Source organism: Cinclus cinclus, chromosome 2 (genome assembly GCF_963662255.1).
Source record: "Cinclus cinclus chromosome 2, bCinCin1.1, whole genome shotgun sequence".
In the NCBI taxonomy this organism is placed as follows: domain Eukaryota; kingdom Metazoa; phylum Chordata; class Aves; order Passeriformes; family Cinclidae; genus Cinclus; species Cinclus cinclus.
Window position 1 is genome coordinate 113030123 of NC_085047.1, and position 18730 is coordinate 113048852.

Consider the following 18730-nt stretch of genomic DNA (forward strand, 5'->3'; position numbering starts at 1 on the left):
AAAATTTCAACTTCCTCCTGCTCTAGTTTTGCCTTGATTTTTGGCAAAAAAAAAAAAAATAAAAAAATCAAGTTCATAGCTTCAATTAAAAACATCCTATCAAAAGAAATAAAAAAGGCACTTGGTATTTCTCTTTGGCTCAGTTGAGGCGTGCTGCTGAAACCTTCCCCAAGTCCCCATCTTTTCATCTGGTGAACAGTTGCCATCCTGAGGTACTTATTCATGTGCAAAAATCAGAGCTTCAGGGATTTACCAGCTGCTCCCAGTAAACCTGCAAGGCTCTTCACCACACTGAGACTCTTCAAATACAGAAAAAGGTGTTTGGTTTTCAGGGAAGAGCTCCATCCATTGGCACACTCCTTATCCCAGCTCTGGTCTCATAGCTCAGTGCTCTTTGAACCTGGGGAAGAGGAGCAAGCAGGCAGGAAAAGCTGAGCTGTGAGGCAGAACAGACACCAGAAGGCAGGATTCTGCCCCTGCTGTGTATTTTTCTATTCTCTCCATCTTACTTCTCCAAAATTCTACAATCAAGGAGCTCAATTTAGATTTTGTGTATTGATTCAATGGAAATTTTTTCCTCAATTCAAAATACTATGAATTCAGAGTGACCCTTTTCTTTAAGGAGAACTTTTGGAAAAAGTTACATTTTAAATTATTATTAAACACAGGGCAGGCAATTCTCCACCTGCACAATTAAACCCATGGAGGACTGAATATTTGGGAAAGAAAACCCACAAACAAGAGACTTTGACAGAGGTGTGCTCTCAGATATTTTTCAAAAGAAGATCTTCTAAAGGAAAATGTCTATGGCTTGAAAACATCAAACTAAGGTTACTGTTTTGAAGCAGAATTAAACCAGATGGAAATGGAGATACACAAACCTTAACATGCCCGCTCTACATTCAGGTATTAATGGGACAAAAGTTGGAATTGATCTTGGAGGTATTTTCCGACCTTAATGATCATTTACAGTCATAAATATATGGAAGGCTTAGAAATGTGTTTTCAAATTAAAGAGCAGCAGCCATACAAAACACTTACAGGGTGTGATCTGCATGACACTGAAGTTCCTTCTGGATAAGACGGAGTAAGAGCTGCAAAAACAATGACAAAATCTCCTGTAGCATCATCCAAACAAGAGGAAGAGTTATTTATTGTTATTTGGAGAGTTTCTTATTTGAAACATTACTCCGTAATGCTGAACTCAGTTTAAAAAAAAATAAGATTTACACATGCTCAGTAATGTTTGGAAGAGGAGCTTTCACAATAAGCAGGCAAAAAGAAAATAATTTCCTTTTTGCATCAGAGAGGTCAATTTCTTTATAAAAACCACAGTGGTTTTCTGGTTACTTTACCAGCAAACGTGTAAAGAAACCAGCAGAGGGACCCCGAGGCTTCAAAAAAAACGTGTCAAAGATTTTGGAGCATGGAGGTATTTTATCTGCTATATGCAAAAACATGTCTGTGTCTGAAAAGCTTTAATCCCACAATTAGTCAAGGTGAGCACAGAGAGTCACATTTGCTTATCTGTGCAGCATCAGGGCTTCCAAGTACACTTTAAAAGGATTATTGAGATAGTAGCAGGAAAAGTGATTTTACAAATTCAATTTGAAGGTTCTCATGTACATTACTGACAGAATTGGAGCTTTCAGGGTTCCTCACTGTTTCAGGTTGTGTTATTCTCAGAATGTCACTAATATAAATGTAAGTCTGCTCACTGTTTTAAGCACGAATGTTTTAAGAGGTTAAACATTTTCAGAGGCACAGAGGTGGCTGAGCATGACAGGACTGAATGCCACATAGGAGGCTAAGGCCCCTTCCAATGTTAGTATTTCTTGGAAAAATAACATTTGAACACAGATATCCATATGCTGCACTGCAAAAACCAGGAAAAGCAGAACAGTTATTAAAAAAAAAAAAGGATTTATTACAACTTCAGACTCAAACCTATCAAACCCAGAGCTTTGCAAAGGCGTTTTAATTGATTCTGCTAAGAAATGTGGCAATTTTGCATTTGAATCAATAACTGTAAGAGAAAAATGAGAGCTTTATCTAGGAAAAATATGACAACTTCCCAAGCCCCACTCTGCAGCATGAAATACCAAATACTGAAACCAGCACAAACCAGGACTTGCTGCTGTGGATAAAGCTGCTGACTACCAGTGGCAACACACTTCAGCTATTAACTTACCTAATTTATTTATTTAATTTCCAGAGAATTACTCCTAACCATGAAAAAAATTACTTTTAAAATTGAATTAGAAAATTACTTTTAAAGTTGAATTTAGGAAAAAAAGCCTCAGTTGAAACTGAAAGGCTTTCTGATTTTCTTGTGTCAGGAAGGGAATGGTCTGACACTCTCAGTTCCTCTGCAGCAGCCCAGAGCTCAGGGCTTTGGACCAAGCCACCACCTGTGTGTTCTTTTTTCCCCCTAAATATCTGCTCCTGGTTACTGTCAAAAGCCAGGATTACCACTCTTCATCTAACTTAGTACAGCTGTTTCAGGTCCCATCTGGAAAATGTGATGTATTAACTTTCAACAAGTTCATTATCAGGGAGATTTTGGTGACACAGCAATGCAGGAAAACATTTTTTATGTCTTTCATAAACTGGCTTTAAAGAAAACAGAAGTGATTCTTCCATGAGTGGAATCTCAGGCAACTTCTAGGTCTGAATATAAAGATTTACTTGCAATTATGCCTGCTCTAAGGTGCTCAGCCAGCAATTAACAGCTGGGAATTGAAATTGAGCTGAAAATGAACATTCTGCTCAGGAATTGAAGTGTATCAGAAGTGATTTGCACTTCTGATTAAAATTAGATGAGAATTTCAAAATAAGCAAATTTGCTGTTAGACTGAAAATCTCCTACACCACTGGAAGCCTAATACAACACAATATTGAAATAGCAAAAGGACAATTTTCATTTTGGGATAATTTAGCACAGAGGAAATACACATCATCTAAATTTTTAGACTTACTAGCAAGGCACATGCATCTGCCACCATGAGCATGTAGAACACGTTGTTCCAACCAGAAGGGGAAATAAGGCCAGCCAGGAGAGGCCCCAAAGCTGCACCTAAAATATAATATTGGAATTACACTTTGGTATTTTGTATTATATACTGTCAGAACTGTGCAATGTAAGATTTACTGTACTGAAATGTAGTTATTCTGAATTAGGGTATCAATTTTTCCACCTAGTTAGCTCAGTATTACCTGATAAATTATAAAGTCCCAGGAAGTGCAAAACATGAATGGTACAGATGGGAAGCTGGAAGTCTTAGACATGTGATAAACATCTGCCTTTGGTTCAACAAAATGCTCATCCAGTACTGAGCTGAATTTCATTTAGTTTTCCCTTCCACATGGAGGGCATAAATAAAATATCCCTGATCCCAGGACAATCCAGTGCCATCTCCTTTTGCTGTCTGTGCTCAGTATCAGTGATCCCCCTCTCTCCTTCCCTGTTCAGGTAGGAGGGTTTCAGAAGGTTTCAGGTGAAGCTTGTGCTATTCCTCATTTCCAAAACTGCTCTGAGCCCTGGTAAAATGTGACCTGCAGAGCCCAGTTTCTCCAAAGTGCTTTGTTTCAGCCTGTTGCAGCTGGGGCAGGTGGCCTTGGCTTACCCACAGACCCTGTCCCATCGATGATCGCCGTCACTGTGGACAAGGCTCTTGCATTCCCTTTCAGGCTTTTATGGGTTCCCTGCAGGGACAGAGCACATAATAAACAAAGAGGTGGATCAGACCCATCCTGAGCTCTGAGAAAGCCCTGAGAGCACCATCCATCTCCCACCCCTCCACATGGGATCTGTGTGCAGGAGATGCCTCAAGCACCTTGCAGCGTCAGCCCCCTGACCAAGGCTAAGGATGAAATGGGCATTGCCTGGTGGTCACCTTGGTCCTGCCAACACCTCTAGGCCAGGGACAGGGCTCCAGAGGATGCCTGGAGATTTCTGCCCTGCTCATTTTCTTGTATTTAAAACATTTCTGCATTTAAGACAATAAGAGGACTTTCGCCTCTTGCTTGATGCCCTAAAAAACCAACACATTAGAAAACAAACTTCCAAAGTCTCCCTACTGAGCAATGTTAATGTTTTCACATGGCATTTGTGACTTGGCTGACCTGATCCTGCTGAAAGTGCTGGCAGCTGGACTTGTTATTTTCACATACCTTTACTTCTGTGAAGATCTGTGCCAGATATAGCTTTCTGATGGGAATTAAATCACCAGCTCATGTCTCTAACAGGTACAGCTCCTCCAATCATTTAAAAATGCAATCTATAAAAGGGGCAAGGCACTTGTACAGAGGTCTGACTTTGCATGCAACCTTCAGATTCAATCTGGGCTGTCACCCACAGTCTTGTGAGTGGTCAAGAATAATTTAGAAGCCTCTCACAAGCATGGAACTCATTCATACTAAAACACAAAACATAACACAAATCTCAGGGGCTGAGCTCAGCACTGCCTTTCCAGCTCCTTTCTCCTTTGCTTTGGGACAATGCAGCCCCTTCCCTGGTGACCCTGCAGAAGTCATAGGGCTCTCTCTGGAGCCAAATATCACAGGGGAAGACAAACTCACCAAGTCAGCAGAGACAGCAGTGGTGATCAGGGCGTAAGGGCCATTCACCAGGGCACCACTGATAAGCAGCATCACTGTTCCAAGTTAAAAAAAAAAAAAAAGGAAAACATGAGTTGCATGGAAAAATGTTCACCATAACAGGAGACATCACAGCCTATGTTCCCAAGTGGTTTAATCCTTCCTTGGCTTCCCTGACCCAATACAGAATTGGGAAAGAAAGAAAACATCTATTCCTGTCTCTTTTCAATGCTTACTCCATGATGTGAGTTCTCAAATGTACCAGAAGGTGGGGCTGAGACAAAAAGCACTTCCCAGGGTCTTTACTGATCCTGGTAGGTCACAGAAAGGGGAGTATTTGACCAAACTGGCCATGAGGGCAGGGATTGCTCACGAGATACAACCACAAGTCCCTTCTCTCCTTGTACAGCACCAGAGACCCCTAAAAGTGAACGAGGCTTTTAGATGGGTGAGACACCACTGCCAGCACTCATGTTTTCATTTCTGGTTTGATAAGCATGTTAATGCTGCTGTCAAAAGAGCTACAGGCAATATTTAAACACCTCTGACATTTGGAACAATGGATATAAAAAAGCCTGTGCTGACATAACTAGCTCCAGAAAGACTAATGCTATTAACTAAATCTGCTCTCTTGCCACCACTTACTCATTTCCTACCTTCCCACTTCAACCTGTAAAAAGCCTGCAAGACCAAATGTAAGGAATTTGATTCTGTACTTCCTCCTCTAAGGAAAAGATAAAATAAAAAACAAAGGCAAAAAAGGGAAAGAGCATCAAAGGTCATAAATATGAAGTTCATAGAAAGCTAGACAGAGTAATTTAAAAATACTCACCTACAGTAGCCTCAAGGCCCATTTTACTGACTGCAGAGAACATGTATAGCTGTAAAGAGAATAAACAAGCACTCAGAATACCAACATATAGCCTAATCCTGGGCTCCCCATTTGCCCCATGTTATCTACAAGGTATCTTACTTGGCATTACATGAAAGTTCCAGGTTTTACTAAATCCTTTTAGAAGGATTGTTTGACTGGACACAGAAAGGAGATAAGGGGTAGGATCCCATTCCTCTATGTCCTTTCAGAAGGAAGGGCTGTGTTATGAGACCACTCAATTTTAAACTCTCCAACTGCAGCTTCAACACAGCACAGACTACAACTCATGAAAAAATAAAATAAAAATGTCTCCCTCATGTTCATTTGCTGGTTTTCCAACAGTTACAGCTCAGAAATTTTAGCCTTTGAGCAAGTAAAATTCTGGCTAACAACTGAGTATCACATGTTACAAGAGAGTGAAACTTCCCACATATTCTGCAACAAAAAATACATTAGACTCGTTTGCATGTTAGCTTGTTTACCCCAATATCTATACTTGCTCAACTTTTCATGCCAGTTTTTAATCTGGCCTGGACTCTTTACATCCAGGCTGGGAGATGCTGCCTGCAGAACTGTCCAGGGAATGGTGTCACAGCCTCAGCCATGGCAGGAAGACAGGGGCAGGCTCTTACTGTGGGTGCTGCAAGCAGCAACATCATTCCGCAGGTGGATGCTCTCTTCTCCAGCCTGTCTGAAATGAGACCTGCCAAAATCCCACCTGAAAGAACACATACGTGTGAGGAAAACATTCAGTGTGAGTTCTGCACAAAAGACATCAGTTTAAGTTAATGAAACAGAATAGAAAAAAATGGCTTTTACTGCTTAGTTACACAATTCACACAGCAACATCCTCATTAACCCAGCCAGTTTTGACCTGAAAACAACAGAAGCAGACAACTGGTCCTCCTCGTTATTTATTCCAAATATCCAAGGCAAAAAGCCTTTTACTAGGTGCCACGTGGCCCTACTGCTGGAGTTGTGGTATCCACTCACTGGTCTCTTAACACCTTACATGCAATAGAAAACTTGGTTCTCTGTCCATGTCCCATTGCAACCAGGGAAACAAACCAAACTGTCTGCACTGGCATGAAAATTTATTCAGTGGTCACCTTGAAAATGATAAAGGAATAGCTTAGTCATCATTATTATGATCTCCCCATTTTATCACATACAGTTTTATAAGGCATCAAGACATAAACCAAAACACCTGTGGCCATGAACCTTTGTGTCCACGAAATCCACACCACTGAACAAACAGGGACAGTTCTCATCAGTTAGACTGACAAAAAGAAGTCTTTTGATGGGTGGTGACCAAGACTCATGGACCAGAGCTGATGGAGATAAAAGATTCCATGATTTGACTATTCCAGTCTGTACTGGACAGCATCACTGGCTGTGAAGGTATTCTACTAGATTTTCACTTTTCAACACAACTCTCAGCTCAGTACCTTTACTGTACTCAGTACCTTTACTGCTACTCTTCTTCAGTAGAAATAATGACTATGAACTATAAAAGATGCAAGCTGTGAATACCAGAGCCCTTCCTGAAGTGGTGTGATCAAGAGTGAAATAACATTAAAACTTACCAAAGATCCCACCCACATCAAACAGTGTAGAAAGGTCCCCAGCTCTTTTGGCATCAAGATGCTCTGGTGAGAGAAGCAAAGCATTTGTCTCATTTCTGGACTATAAAACACGGAAATCCCAGCAGCCTTGTAATGCCAGGGCAAAGGCATCTTACAGCAGAACTCTTTATTCGGAATAAGCCACAATAACGTGACATTGTGTAAAAGAAATAAGAACAAAAGATGGTATTCAGCAATACAGACTTCTGAATGCAATTACTCTCACTGGAAGAGACATTTCACCACTTCTGTAATCACAGAACTACAGAATGGTCTGGGCTGGAAGGGATCTTTAAAGGCCATCCAGTCCAACCCCTCTGCCATTGTCAGGGACATTTTCAATTAGATCAGGTTGCTCAGAGCTCCATCCAGCCTGAGCTCGAATGTTTCCAGGAGTAAGGGATACACAGGTTCTATGGGCAGCCTGTTGCAGCATTTCAGCACCCTCACTACAAAATTTTTTTCTTTATATCTAGTCTAAATCTTCCCTCTTTTAGTCTAAAATCATTACCCCTTCTCCTACTGCAACAGACCTTGCTAAAAAGTTGGTCCATCTTGCCCTCTAAAAGTATTAAAAAAATCAAAACATCAGTACTGAAGAGATAAGGAAGTTCACATAATTTTGTTATGTGTTTTAATAGGACACTTCAATCATGAAAAATATTGTTAGAAAGTAAAACTTTTTGATTTGTTTGCAAGAGCCAAAGAAACAGCATTTATGCCTGGAATTACTGAAAATAAACCAGACACTTCTGTTTGTTTTGAAAACACCCTCTCATTACACTGAATTAATAAACCTGCTTGGTGACTTACAACTCCCCTGCTACTGCAGCAGAGAAAGCCTCTTGCAGAAGTGATGTTTATTTTCTTATTTATTCCAAGCTCGTATTTGCAGAGACTCTGTAGCCATAATTCTGTATACACCTTTCCTGTAATACTCACCTACATTTGTGATGTAGAGGGGAAGCCAGAAGAGGAAAGTGTAGCTCACCAGCTTTGCAAACAAGAGACAAAGGGAGAACTCCACAACTCCCTGAGAGAATAATGAAAACAGGGAGTTAGTATCTTGACAGAGCTATTTACTTTCAGAGACCATTATGAAAATGGTTTCTAGGAAGCATTTAGGCTTTTCTTTTTCTCTCAAGAATTCCCAAGAAGCATTCTTGCCCTGAGAGCACAAAGCTTGCACTCTGAGCAGACTGTGGTATTTCACTCACATGTTTCCTTTCAATTGTACAGAACTGCCTGAATAGAGAACACTAAAATGGTACTGAATAACCTGAGCAGAGAACACAGAAATGAATGTGAAGGATTTTATACTGTTTGGGACACCTGCATCACTTGCTTCCCTTAAACAAAGTTGCTATACAGCATTATAGCAGGTTTGGAGTGTGTTCCAGAGGAACTGGTATCTTTTTGTGCTCTTTATCTCCTTCCTGCAGATGGGTTCAAGGTTTCTCCCTCATTGTTCAGCTCTGTAAAAAGCCAGTAAAACAGTCTGACACAGTTCAGATCAGAATGTGGTAAGAGCACATTACAGACTGAGCAATGACCTGCTTAAAGCTCTACCTTGCTCCATGCTCTCTCCTGCTGAGCACATAAAAGTGCATTTACTGCACAGAGCTGCAACTGAACTGCCAAATTAACCCATCTTCATTCCCTTCACTATCTGATAGCTTCTTGTTTGAAATCAGATTTCTCAAATCCCTGGTATGGAGGGCTGCAATTATCCTGAGGTACAGCACACACACTCCACATGCAGCTGTGACCCTTCCCAACAGCAGGCAGGACAAATAGCACAGGCTTTCAGAGATTCCAGGTGGCAGCAGCAGCAATATTTTACCCACTACTTCCACTTTGCAACACAAAGAACACTTGAGGACCAGACTGAACACTATGAGAAGGTACACAGGAATACAGTTGTAGGGTGCAGAATTTTTAAAATATTCTACATGTGGTCCAAATCAATCTGCAAATGATCCTACTTCTGCATGCAGGCTTCAGGTTGAGAAGACAATCAAAAATAACAGGTTCTGACCTCAAGGAATCTTCCTTTCCTCTACCAGCAGTCCAAATGTTTGGGCTGCCTGAAACCTCTCAGACAAGAGATTTTAATATCAAAGCTTTTGAAAACAACGCTGAAGAACACAAAAAGAGGAGCAACAGAAGGAAGTTCTGGCACACAGAAATGCTTATGGACTCAGTTTGCTATTCCACCCTTAACAACTGCATGTCATTAGGTTCAGTCAACTTTTAGAACAGACTTTAGGACAGAATTAACTATTTCAGTCAGGAGGGACCTACAGCAACCACCCTGTCCAACTGCCAGACCCCTTCAGGACCAGCACAAGCTGACAAAGTCATTATCCAAATGCCTCCTGAACATTAGCAGAGAGAGATCAGCAGCTCTCTCTCCACCTGCCCTCTTGAGGAAGCTGCAGGGACCAATGAGATCCCCTCTCAGCCTCCTTTCCTCCAAATAAATCAAGCCCAAAGTCCCCCACATTTCAAGACTGGGATGCAAAGTTAACATCCACTACTGCTCCACCTGGAACTTTATGGAAATATGAATTTTGAGGTAAAACTTAATTCTTAAGAGGAGCAGCACAGGCACTCACAGGTATCTTCAGGGCCCCAAGGAAGCTGATGGCTGATGTCCCATGCCTTCCTTCCCCAGTGGCCACAGTGCTGGAGCTCAGGGACACGCTGCAGCTCTCGCTGTCAGTGAGTAAATGCTGCACCTCTGGATCCTGCAACGTCCCCCACCAACAGATGAGAGAGAGAAAACAAAGAAACAAAATATGTATCAAGAAATCAAGCAGTTCCAGAATAGTTTTTAAAAACAAGTACCTATTTTATCACAGGAAGTTGCAGCTTTTAAAAATGTCTTGGTGTGGCTATCCAGAGCATACAGACAGAGCAGAGTCTATATTCAGAATATCAGGTGGTATCTGGTTGCCAGATCTGACGGCATACAGTCCATCAGAAATCAAGTTTCTGTTCTATTGAAGAACAATTTCAAGTTGCAAAACCCGCACATATTAAAGAGTATATCCAGTGGAATAAAACAGTTTCTAATATTCCCTCACCCCACTACACAAACTTGGTCTAATTAAAGCTGACAAGCTACTGAGTCCTACAACACATTGTGTACAAGGAATTTCTACAAGGATATATTTCTGTATAAAATCATGTTTTGTCTTCTTTCTGTACAAATACTAAGTCTGTTTTCCAGACTCTGTAACATCATCTTACTGACTGATCTAAGTACAGGCCATCTTTCCACAACAATTATGGACAGAAAGTGCTTTATGTTAAGCAATCACTTACTTTTTTTCAAACCTGTTCCATTTTAGCATTGCAATCCCCAAATTACAAAAGCCTGGAGTTCACCAGCATTGCCTAAGTTGTGAATTCTGAGTTCTTTTCTAGTACTAGGAAGGATTTTATTCCAACAGTTCCACTGGCTGCTAAGAATACTTGTGGAGCAAGTTGACACCCCAGAAGAACAAGCCATCCCAGTGTAGCCAGGAGGGTTTATGTTATTTTTAATCCTCTACCAGACTGAAGTGAACTCTCAGAATAGAACTGGAAATTTACATCTTACAGCTGTACACAGCAAAAAAAAATCAGGTATAAATAGACCTCAGTACTTATTTTCCAACTTGGAAAAAGGATGGGATGCAGCTATCCTCACTTTCACCTGCTTGCTGAGAGGCTTTACCAAGCTCTGTACTTTTCCTAGTTATGTATTCTACACACAGTCTCCTTTCTCCTAATTCTTCAACATCTGAACAAAGCCTCAATGAAGAATTAAGCCTCAAATATACATTTGACCATGGGCTAGAAAGGATATAACAGCAGGCTGTTCCATTTCCAGTGCTTATTGCAAAAATAAAAACCTTGATTAATATTTGCTAAGCTGATGGGGGAAGGAAAAAAAAAGTGCTGGAAAAATTCAATTCTGCTATTTTACATGCAGTGATTCTAAATAACTCCTGTTTTTAAAGACTGTAATTTAGGAGGAGGCACCAGGGAACCATTTGGACCTGACATTGGACTCCTGTAAATCCTGCACCCCATCTAACAATCATGTCTAGAATTTTGGGTGCTGCGTGGCAGCTTCTAAAACTATGCTGAGTGTCTGGGCTCGTGATAAAGAATTAATCAGGAGACAGAAAAAATATCTAGGGATATGTGACACGGTACTGCAAACCTATGTCATGGCCCAAGAGTCACCCCATCATCATAAAAAAATATTTCTCTTCTGTATTACTGGAACACCTACAAAACTTGAACTATTTTAACAGCACCGATTCAAACCATAAGCTATTGATTATTTTTTATTTTAATGAGAAGAAAAAGAGGGAAAAAAAGACAGGTTTAAGCAGTGAATAGATAGTCTAGATGGTGTCTGAGTATCTCCTGCACAATCAGCACAGGAAACTCAGCCAGCACTGGCTGAGGCAACACTGCTCAATTCTTAGACAAGCAGCTCTAAATCTGTTTTAAAAGAGTGGGTAAATATTGCAGTAGAGGTGACCAAAGTCCAAATAACTTATTTAAACTCATACTGGACACTTTTGTTGATGATTTGGGGGTTTTTATGCTGCACACAGCTAAAGGATAAATAAACCCAGCAGTTTGCTTGGCAGAGATGATGTTGTACAGCCTTGCCAGCTTGTCTCAGAGCATGATTAGGCATATGGCACGCTCTTGATCTCTGGGGAAGGATTCAATATCCCACAGTTTTGTGCCATTTTTAAGAGGCCAACCTAACATAAGCAGCAATGAGCACAGAGGTATTCGGGTCACGCAGCCAAAACCACATTCTGCTTTCAATCACTGCAGATCCTGAGTATTTGTTTCCTTTCTACAGAAATTGCAGAGGTCAATGAAAACCCAGTCAAAGCTGCCATTCCAGTGTGCCTGGAGACCAACCCATAAATGCAAAACATCTGCTGTTTGTAGAGGCTCAAAAGCTGCCTGTGAAAATCGGCTCCAAACAACTGCAACACAACTCCTGTAAAAAGGGGAAGATGTTCAGCTTGGCTCTGACAGGAAAAAGATCTTCTTCTGTCACTGGCAGAAAATCAGGAAGCCCCAAAGCACGACAAAGAAAGGGTTCTAATGATTTTATTTGTTTCTTTTTAAACCTTGTTAAGGCTCTGTATTACAGACATACCCCAGCTGGCAGGGTGGAGAGAGAAGGGGGGGGATATTCCCAGGAGTGCCAGCAATTCCCCCAGGTTCACTGTCTGTGCTGTCCCTCTGTCCTGCTCCCAAAGGACATCAGGCAGTGGGAGAGGGGCACTTTTTCCTCACGCTATGCTAGGCACACCCTTCACAGGGTGGTAGCAGAGGCACCAGCAGAATTAGAAAAGAAATCTCTGTCCACTGATTGCTGATTTATGTGGGTTTTTTTAGCTTTGTCATCGTGATTTAGAATCACAGATTGGCTGGGGCTGGAAAGGACTTGAAGATCATCCAATTCCAACCCCCTTCCCCTATCCCAGGTTGCTCCAAGCCCCATCCAGCCTGGCTTTGGACACTTCCAGGGATGGGACATCCACCCTTTCTCACCACCCTTTCTTCCATAAATTAAAAAGAATTTATTCTGTAAATTCCATCTTGTCTAAAGACACCTGCTGATATTCTTACATCTCCCCTTACCTTCCAGCTGGTTGTGAAATAACACTGACAAATGGTTTCTGAGCTGGAGATTCTTGTTGGGCAGCTCAAAACAAAAATAATAAACTCAGTACAGAGAGAGTTTTAGCTGTATTGAAGTGTTTCCTTAGCAAAAATTTCAAAACTTTTTTATCAACACTGATTATTCCACCCTGTGAATGCTCATTGTTATTCTATGGGCAAAGGATAAAGAGACCAGGAAGTTCCTATTTTCCTGGAAAAGTCTGAAAGAAGTTTTAAAAAAAAAGTTATCCTCTCAGGATACAGTGTGCCAAGTGTCCTGAATACAAACACAAAATTTCAAATGCAAATTTTCAGTTCATGTCCATCACAAGATAATTTTTTTTTTTTTGCCCACAAAATGGGCAAGTCCAGAATTCATTTTCTAGTGAGAAACAGCAGCCCTTATGGTTATGAGTTTTAAAGCAAGACTTTTGTGAATAATTGTGTATATTTAGAACTTCCCATCTCCACATATAATCCTGTAAGTACAGACAGCTTTTGAAAGGAAAAGAGAGAGAAGTGAGACTGCAAGGACAGGACACAATATGCATAATTTAAATATTTCAAGTGGGCTGTCTTTAAAGTATTTTGCAGTGCATTATTTTTGATGGAATTGTGTCAAGATCACAAAAATAAAAAACCATTGAGCAAGCACTGCCATCTCCTACAGCTCAGTTTGCATTATTTATGGCAGGTAATGCTTAGTTCCTCATCTGAAGTTACATTTGTGTGTGAAGATGGAAGCAGATTTCAGCACCATAAAAAGAGAAGCAGTCTTTACAAACTGCAAATGATTCATGTGAGCCTTAAGAAGTCTTCTATGCTATTTTACAGCAATATTTTATATTTTACCTGAGATTTGCCATTTTCCTTAGCATTTAAGGTTGGCATCTGGATTCTGCACCGAGAGGCACCATTCAGGAAGGTTTTAGAACTCTAAAAAAAGAATACAAAATTTTTGTGCACTTTAACATAAACATAACCTCAACTGGAGCATCTTTAATTTGATGACCAAATTTAATTTGATGATGATTGTTTTGAGATTTTCGAGTTCTAACACAGACCTATGGCAATGGACATAAAATGCACTCACAAATTGATCTGAAGGCTGATTTCACACTGGTATTATACAGAAGTTGAATTCAGAGCATAGTCATGCCCCTCTCAACACCTTTAGCTCCTTTTTCTTTACTGAACTTACTGACATTACAAAGTCAATTTTCTGATCTTAAGCAGATGATTCTAGAATCAACAGAAGTTGATTTGTTTCATGAAAATCTCAATTTTTCATTTTCCTAATCCCTTTAAGAGAGAAGTTCATCCCTTTAGCTTATATTCTACAACACTGTATTCTTTTAGCCTGTAAATGCACTGTGTTCTTCTGGACAGGAGTATTGATGAGAAGTCTGAGCACCAGCAAGTTGCAGAAGAAAAAAAATTAGACAAAAAGCTACATTTCAGGCACCAGATGGACAGGCTTTTTATCATTACTTATTAACAAGTACATTCCTGAGTAAGTTCACACCAAACTGCATTCACTGGAAATTCTGGGATCTTTAGTCTAAAAAGATTTACCAGGGACATTCAGATTTGTGTGCTGAATTAAATATACATCTCTAAAGAAGACTTGCAGTCAACTATGGACAACCTGTTGCTAAGTCCAAAAGAAGCACTGTGTATTCTTCAGGGATGAGATGTTGAAGTGTCTAATCACAAACTGGATGCCACATTTAAAAAAAACCCAAACAAGATAAAACAATAAAAACCCCCCACAACCTCTGCCCCCAGTAACCCCCTCCTCAAGCTCACCAGCACAAATAAAAAAAAGAATGCAAATCCTTACTGAACAATCCAGCTCAAAATCAGTCACTGGGTAATTCTTACCCCCCCAAAAAAATCAACAGTATGTACTTCAGTATTTTTAGATAAATTGCCCTTCATCAATCAAATCCTTCTGAAAATAAAGAAATACTTTTGAGGATAAACTGTGATATTTCTGCAGCTCAGTATTGAGCTAAGGCACAAGCAGTCTTGGACACTCATTCCTCAAAATAAACCAACAACACTTAAGCCCCCAGGGTCTGACAAAACAGATTTTTAAGTTTTATCTTAAAGAAAATCTGGCTCTTGTCAAAAATGTGATTTACATGAACCCACAGGGAAGGAAATCCATCACCTAGAGACAAGTCATCTACATTTTTAATCAGCAGCTCAGCAGAGGAAAAATGAATGACTTTTTCATTTGACTGTCAAAAAGTTAGATTTGCTGTGGTAAGGAAGAAACGTCTAAGGAAAAGGACTAGACTGAGAGGCTGCACATTTAATACTTGGACTTCCTCCTCCTTTTCAGGAGATAAAAATTGCAGCCTGGCAATTTTTGAATACACAAGCACTTTGCAACAGGAGTTTAAGGGAAGGAAGTCTTCTGACAATGTAAAGTTGAGGCAAAGGAAGTTCCTAGAGTACAAAGGCAGGTTTGTATGAACATGATGTAACTATGGGGGGGGGAAAAATGCCACAGGAAGAAAAGATGAGAAGTAATAAAACTAGTTCTAAATCACATTTCCCAAAGGGGGGGGGGGGGAGGGGGAAGTTAAGTCTCCTCTTTAACTTTCATAAAGGAAGTGCAGCAATTCTGAATAAAACCCACTGACTTGTCACTTGCATTTATCACAGGTACAGCCCTTCAGAAAGTCAAGATTAAGCCTCCAATGCCAGCATTTAAAAGCACTTTATTGTCCTCAAGTATTTATTTGGAAACAAATTTCAGATGGGTAAAATCAGAGCCAAGATGAATTCAGGCAAGAGAAGCACAGCCCAGGAAACCAGAGAATAAAGAGAAAGAACCACACACTCAAGGCTCTGTGCCTGACTCTCCATCTGTGGTTTTGGACAACTCAATGAAATCAGATTACTCACCACTACAAACTCTGTGGAAATATTGGGCTCACGACCACGCTGCAAATAAACAGTAGACCAAATTCATCCAAGACAGTGACATCACACAGAGAGGACTGCAATCTCTGAATCTTAATATAAACCCTAAGTCCTTCCCTCCTGCTGAGCATTTATTTCAGTGGTGCTTAAATTTAACTGGCCTCATTCTTCCACGATGAGATTTAGTTTTCAGCACCAGCCAGCAGAGCTGCCTGCACCTACCCAGGACATCTGGCCAAAATTACCTGCCACAGCTTTATGAGAAAAGCAAGTGTGTACTTTAATGCCTCAAAAAAAAAAAAAATTAAATTTCTAACTACTTAAGCACATCAGGTTGCTCAGGTTGTTACCAGAATGACCAAACAAACAAACAAAAAAATAAAAGACAGCAAGCATTTTACAACTGCCAAATTCTATCCCTTGTACAACACAGATGAAATACTTTTTCCCTATTTTATTACATGAACCTCCCTTCAATTAGCACTCACTTTTCTTCACAGTCAGAAACTGTCATCACCACATTTACATCTGGACATCTTGAACTCTTACCCAATTAATTTCCTCAATTTCTAAGGAAATTGAGGAATTTCATGAACAGAAGCTGTGAGTCCCTTCCACGAGGGTTTATAATCCTTGCAGACCACTCAGGACTGAAGTATTTGAGCAGTACCAATGACATAAAACTCCCCAGACCAAGGCAAATCTCAATGTGAGAAGGGCCCAAGGCAAGTGGGGAAGCCCTGTTATAAACTCCTCCCAGATTTCCAGATGTGAAATGAGAAAAGGGAAGGAGAAAGTGATGCTTTTTGCTCTGCACAGTGAGGTTTCCAGGGAAACAGAAGGTCAAATGCATCTCACACAGTGAGAGTCACTGGAGCAGTGACTCTGCTGCTGTACTAGTGAAGACTGAGTCAAATGCTCCTCCCTCTTCTGCAACTGGGGGGAAATAGCTCCTAGAATACTAAATCTTTGTTAAAAATATCATGGTAAATAGATATTCCATGCCAGAATTTTCCACAGCAGCTCACTGAGACGTAGCAGCAACATACTGTGCAGAGCTCTTTAGTTATGCTTTCCAGTTAAAGTGTATTTGAAACAAATGTTTATTTCCATCAAATATGGAAAATATGGGGTATTCTCTGTTAAAACTATGTTCTGAACTACATAAAAGCTAAGGAAAATGGAACTCTGAAAAGCAGGCAATGAGAGTCACTTAAAATGCTCTCAGACTTTTACACAAGTTATTCCTAAGGAATGAAAGAGAAATAAATGAAAAGTACACAGCACAGTGTGAGGCCACCTTGTCTAACAGGAATAAGGTTAAGAACAGGAGTTCCACAGACCATCAAAAGCATTCAGAAACTTTATTAGAAGTGCTTCATATGAAGAGATAAAAACCAGTAACTGGTAAAGAAGAGAGAACAGAGTCCAGTAAAGTTGCATTCAGTCCCTAGTGAAGAGCATTTAAAATGCAAAACTCCATCTATCTGAAAACATCAGGTGGCAAAAAAAGAGCAATAAACCCTGTACAATCAACCTGTGAGACTGACAAGGAAAATGCAGAGTTCCCATGAATCCACATGTACAGACCATTTCCACATGGGATTTCCCTGGGACATTCACCAACAGCCCTGATGTGCCCTCAGACATGGGAAACCTCATGGCCTGCTCTGCTAATCCCCTCTGATATTAAAAAAAAAAAAATAAAAAAAAAAATACTTGGAAATGTGGCAAAACTGATGGCCCAAGGGCTCCTGGGAGCCTGGAGCAAGAACTGCTCCAGATTTTGGCTGCAGTAGAGACAAACACAGAGCAGAGTCTCAGGGAACATGAACCAAGACCAACCTGTGAGCACAATCCTGAACAAAACTGGGCCAGGAATGACATTCTATTATGAGAGGTTAAACACAGCTGGTGCTCCTAATGCTCTCTTTGTTGCCTTTCCTTGCTTTTTACTTTTCTCCAATTCCATTTGGAATTTGGAATGGATGAAATTCCATTCCATCCTCCTCTTGGGTTCACAGTATCACGAGGCAGAAAAGGAATCATCTCTCACCGTAACTTGGGATTTCTTAGGGAAATCTTTCCACCACTGACACAACTTTCTAAAATACTTAATTTTGAGCACACAAAACACCCTAAGACTGAAGAAAAGTATGAAAACTCAAGAAAAAAGCAAAGAAAAGGGATGAACAGTTTTTACTTGGTTTACTGTAAGATCAACGGATCCAAAGATTTATTTAAAACAAATTAATTCACGTCTTGATTCATTTGCTTTATAAGCTCCTGGTTTAGCAGTGAAGCACAGAAGACCAATCATTGCCTCAAGCATAGGATCAGCCTGGCACAAAGAGCCACACAGACAATCTGATTCACAGAACCATCTCAATAAATGTGTCTATTAGGAGACAAAAATCACAAGAAGGAAATGCATTCACTTACACTGGATGGTGTGCAGGAGCAACTGACATCTTTAGGATCTGAAATAAAATACCGCACATAACTAATAGTGAAAACAAGACTAAGAAAGATCTCTTAAAACACTTTCAAATAGAGAAACAATAAACTGACAGCACAGATAAAAAGTGCTACTCTGCCAGTCCAGTTAGTTACAGAATTTTAGGCATAGGGGCCAAAATTTACTCCCTGAGACAGGACAGTTATAGTAAACCAAGCATTTGCACCTCTGAGTCTGCATAGGGACAGGACAGGGCTTTCCTCTTTAAAGTGTCAAAACCTGCTCCATCAGCTGCCTCCTGTAATTCATAGCACAGAGGGTGGATGGCAGCACAGACTATGCACTGCAGCCAGGTGGGACCTCCTGCTCAATACACTGAAACCATGATGAGCACAGGGAGCTAATGACAGCACCGTGGGCTGAATGCTCAAGTGTCACTGCCAGGGGAGCTGGGGAGGGGGTCTGGGGCACAAACCAGATGAGGAACAGCCTGAGGGGGCTCAGCCTGGAGAAAAGGAAGCTCAGGGGTATTTTATTTCTGTC

At 40.5% G+C, this 18730-nt stretch overlaps 1 protein-coding gene across 1 annotated transcript in view; it reads right to left on the reverse strand.

Moving 5' to 3' along the window:
• Window positions 1–319: 319 nt before the first annotated feature.
• The window catches only part of SLC37A1 (solute carrier family 37 member 1), a 28040-nt gene continuing 9629 nt past the window's right edge, over window positions 320–18730 (reverse strand). The window contains exons 8-19 of the mRNA XM_062515206.1: window positions 18172–18209; window positions 13645–13728; window positions 9717–9848; window positions 8041–8131; window positions 7060–7122; window positions 6106–6191; window positions 5432–5480; window positions 4582–4655; window positions 3627–3705; window positions 2979–3076; window positions 1042–1094; window positions 320–400 (exon numbers count right to left, since the gene is read on the reverse strand). Of these exons, the coding sequence (XP_062371190.1) occupies window positions 385–400; window positions 1042–1094; window positions 2979–3076; window positions 3627–3705; window positions 4582–4655; window positions 5432–5480; window positions 6106–6191; window positions 7060–7122; window positions 8041–8131; window positions 9717–9848; window positions 13645–13728; window positions 18172–18209 (863 nt within the window). The 3' untranslated portion in view covers window positions 320–384. The remainder of the gene's footprint in view (window positions 401–1041; window positions 1095–2978; window positions 3077–3626; window positions 3706–4581; window positions 4656–5431; window positions 5481–6105; window positions 6192–7059; window positions 7123–8040; window positions 8132–9716; window positions 9849–13644; window positions 13729–18171; window positions 18210–18730) is intronic.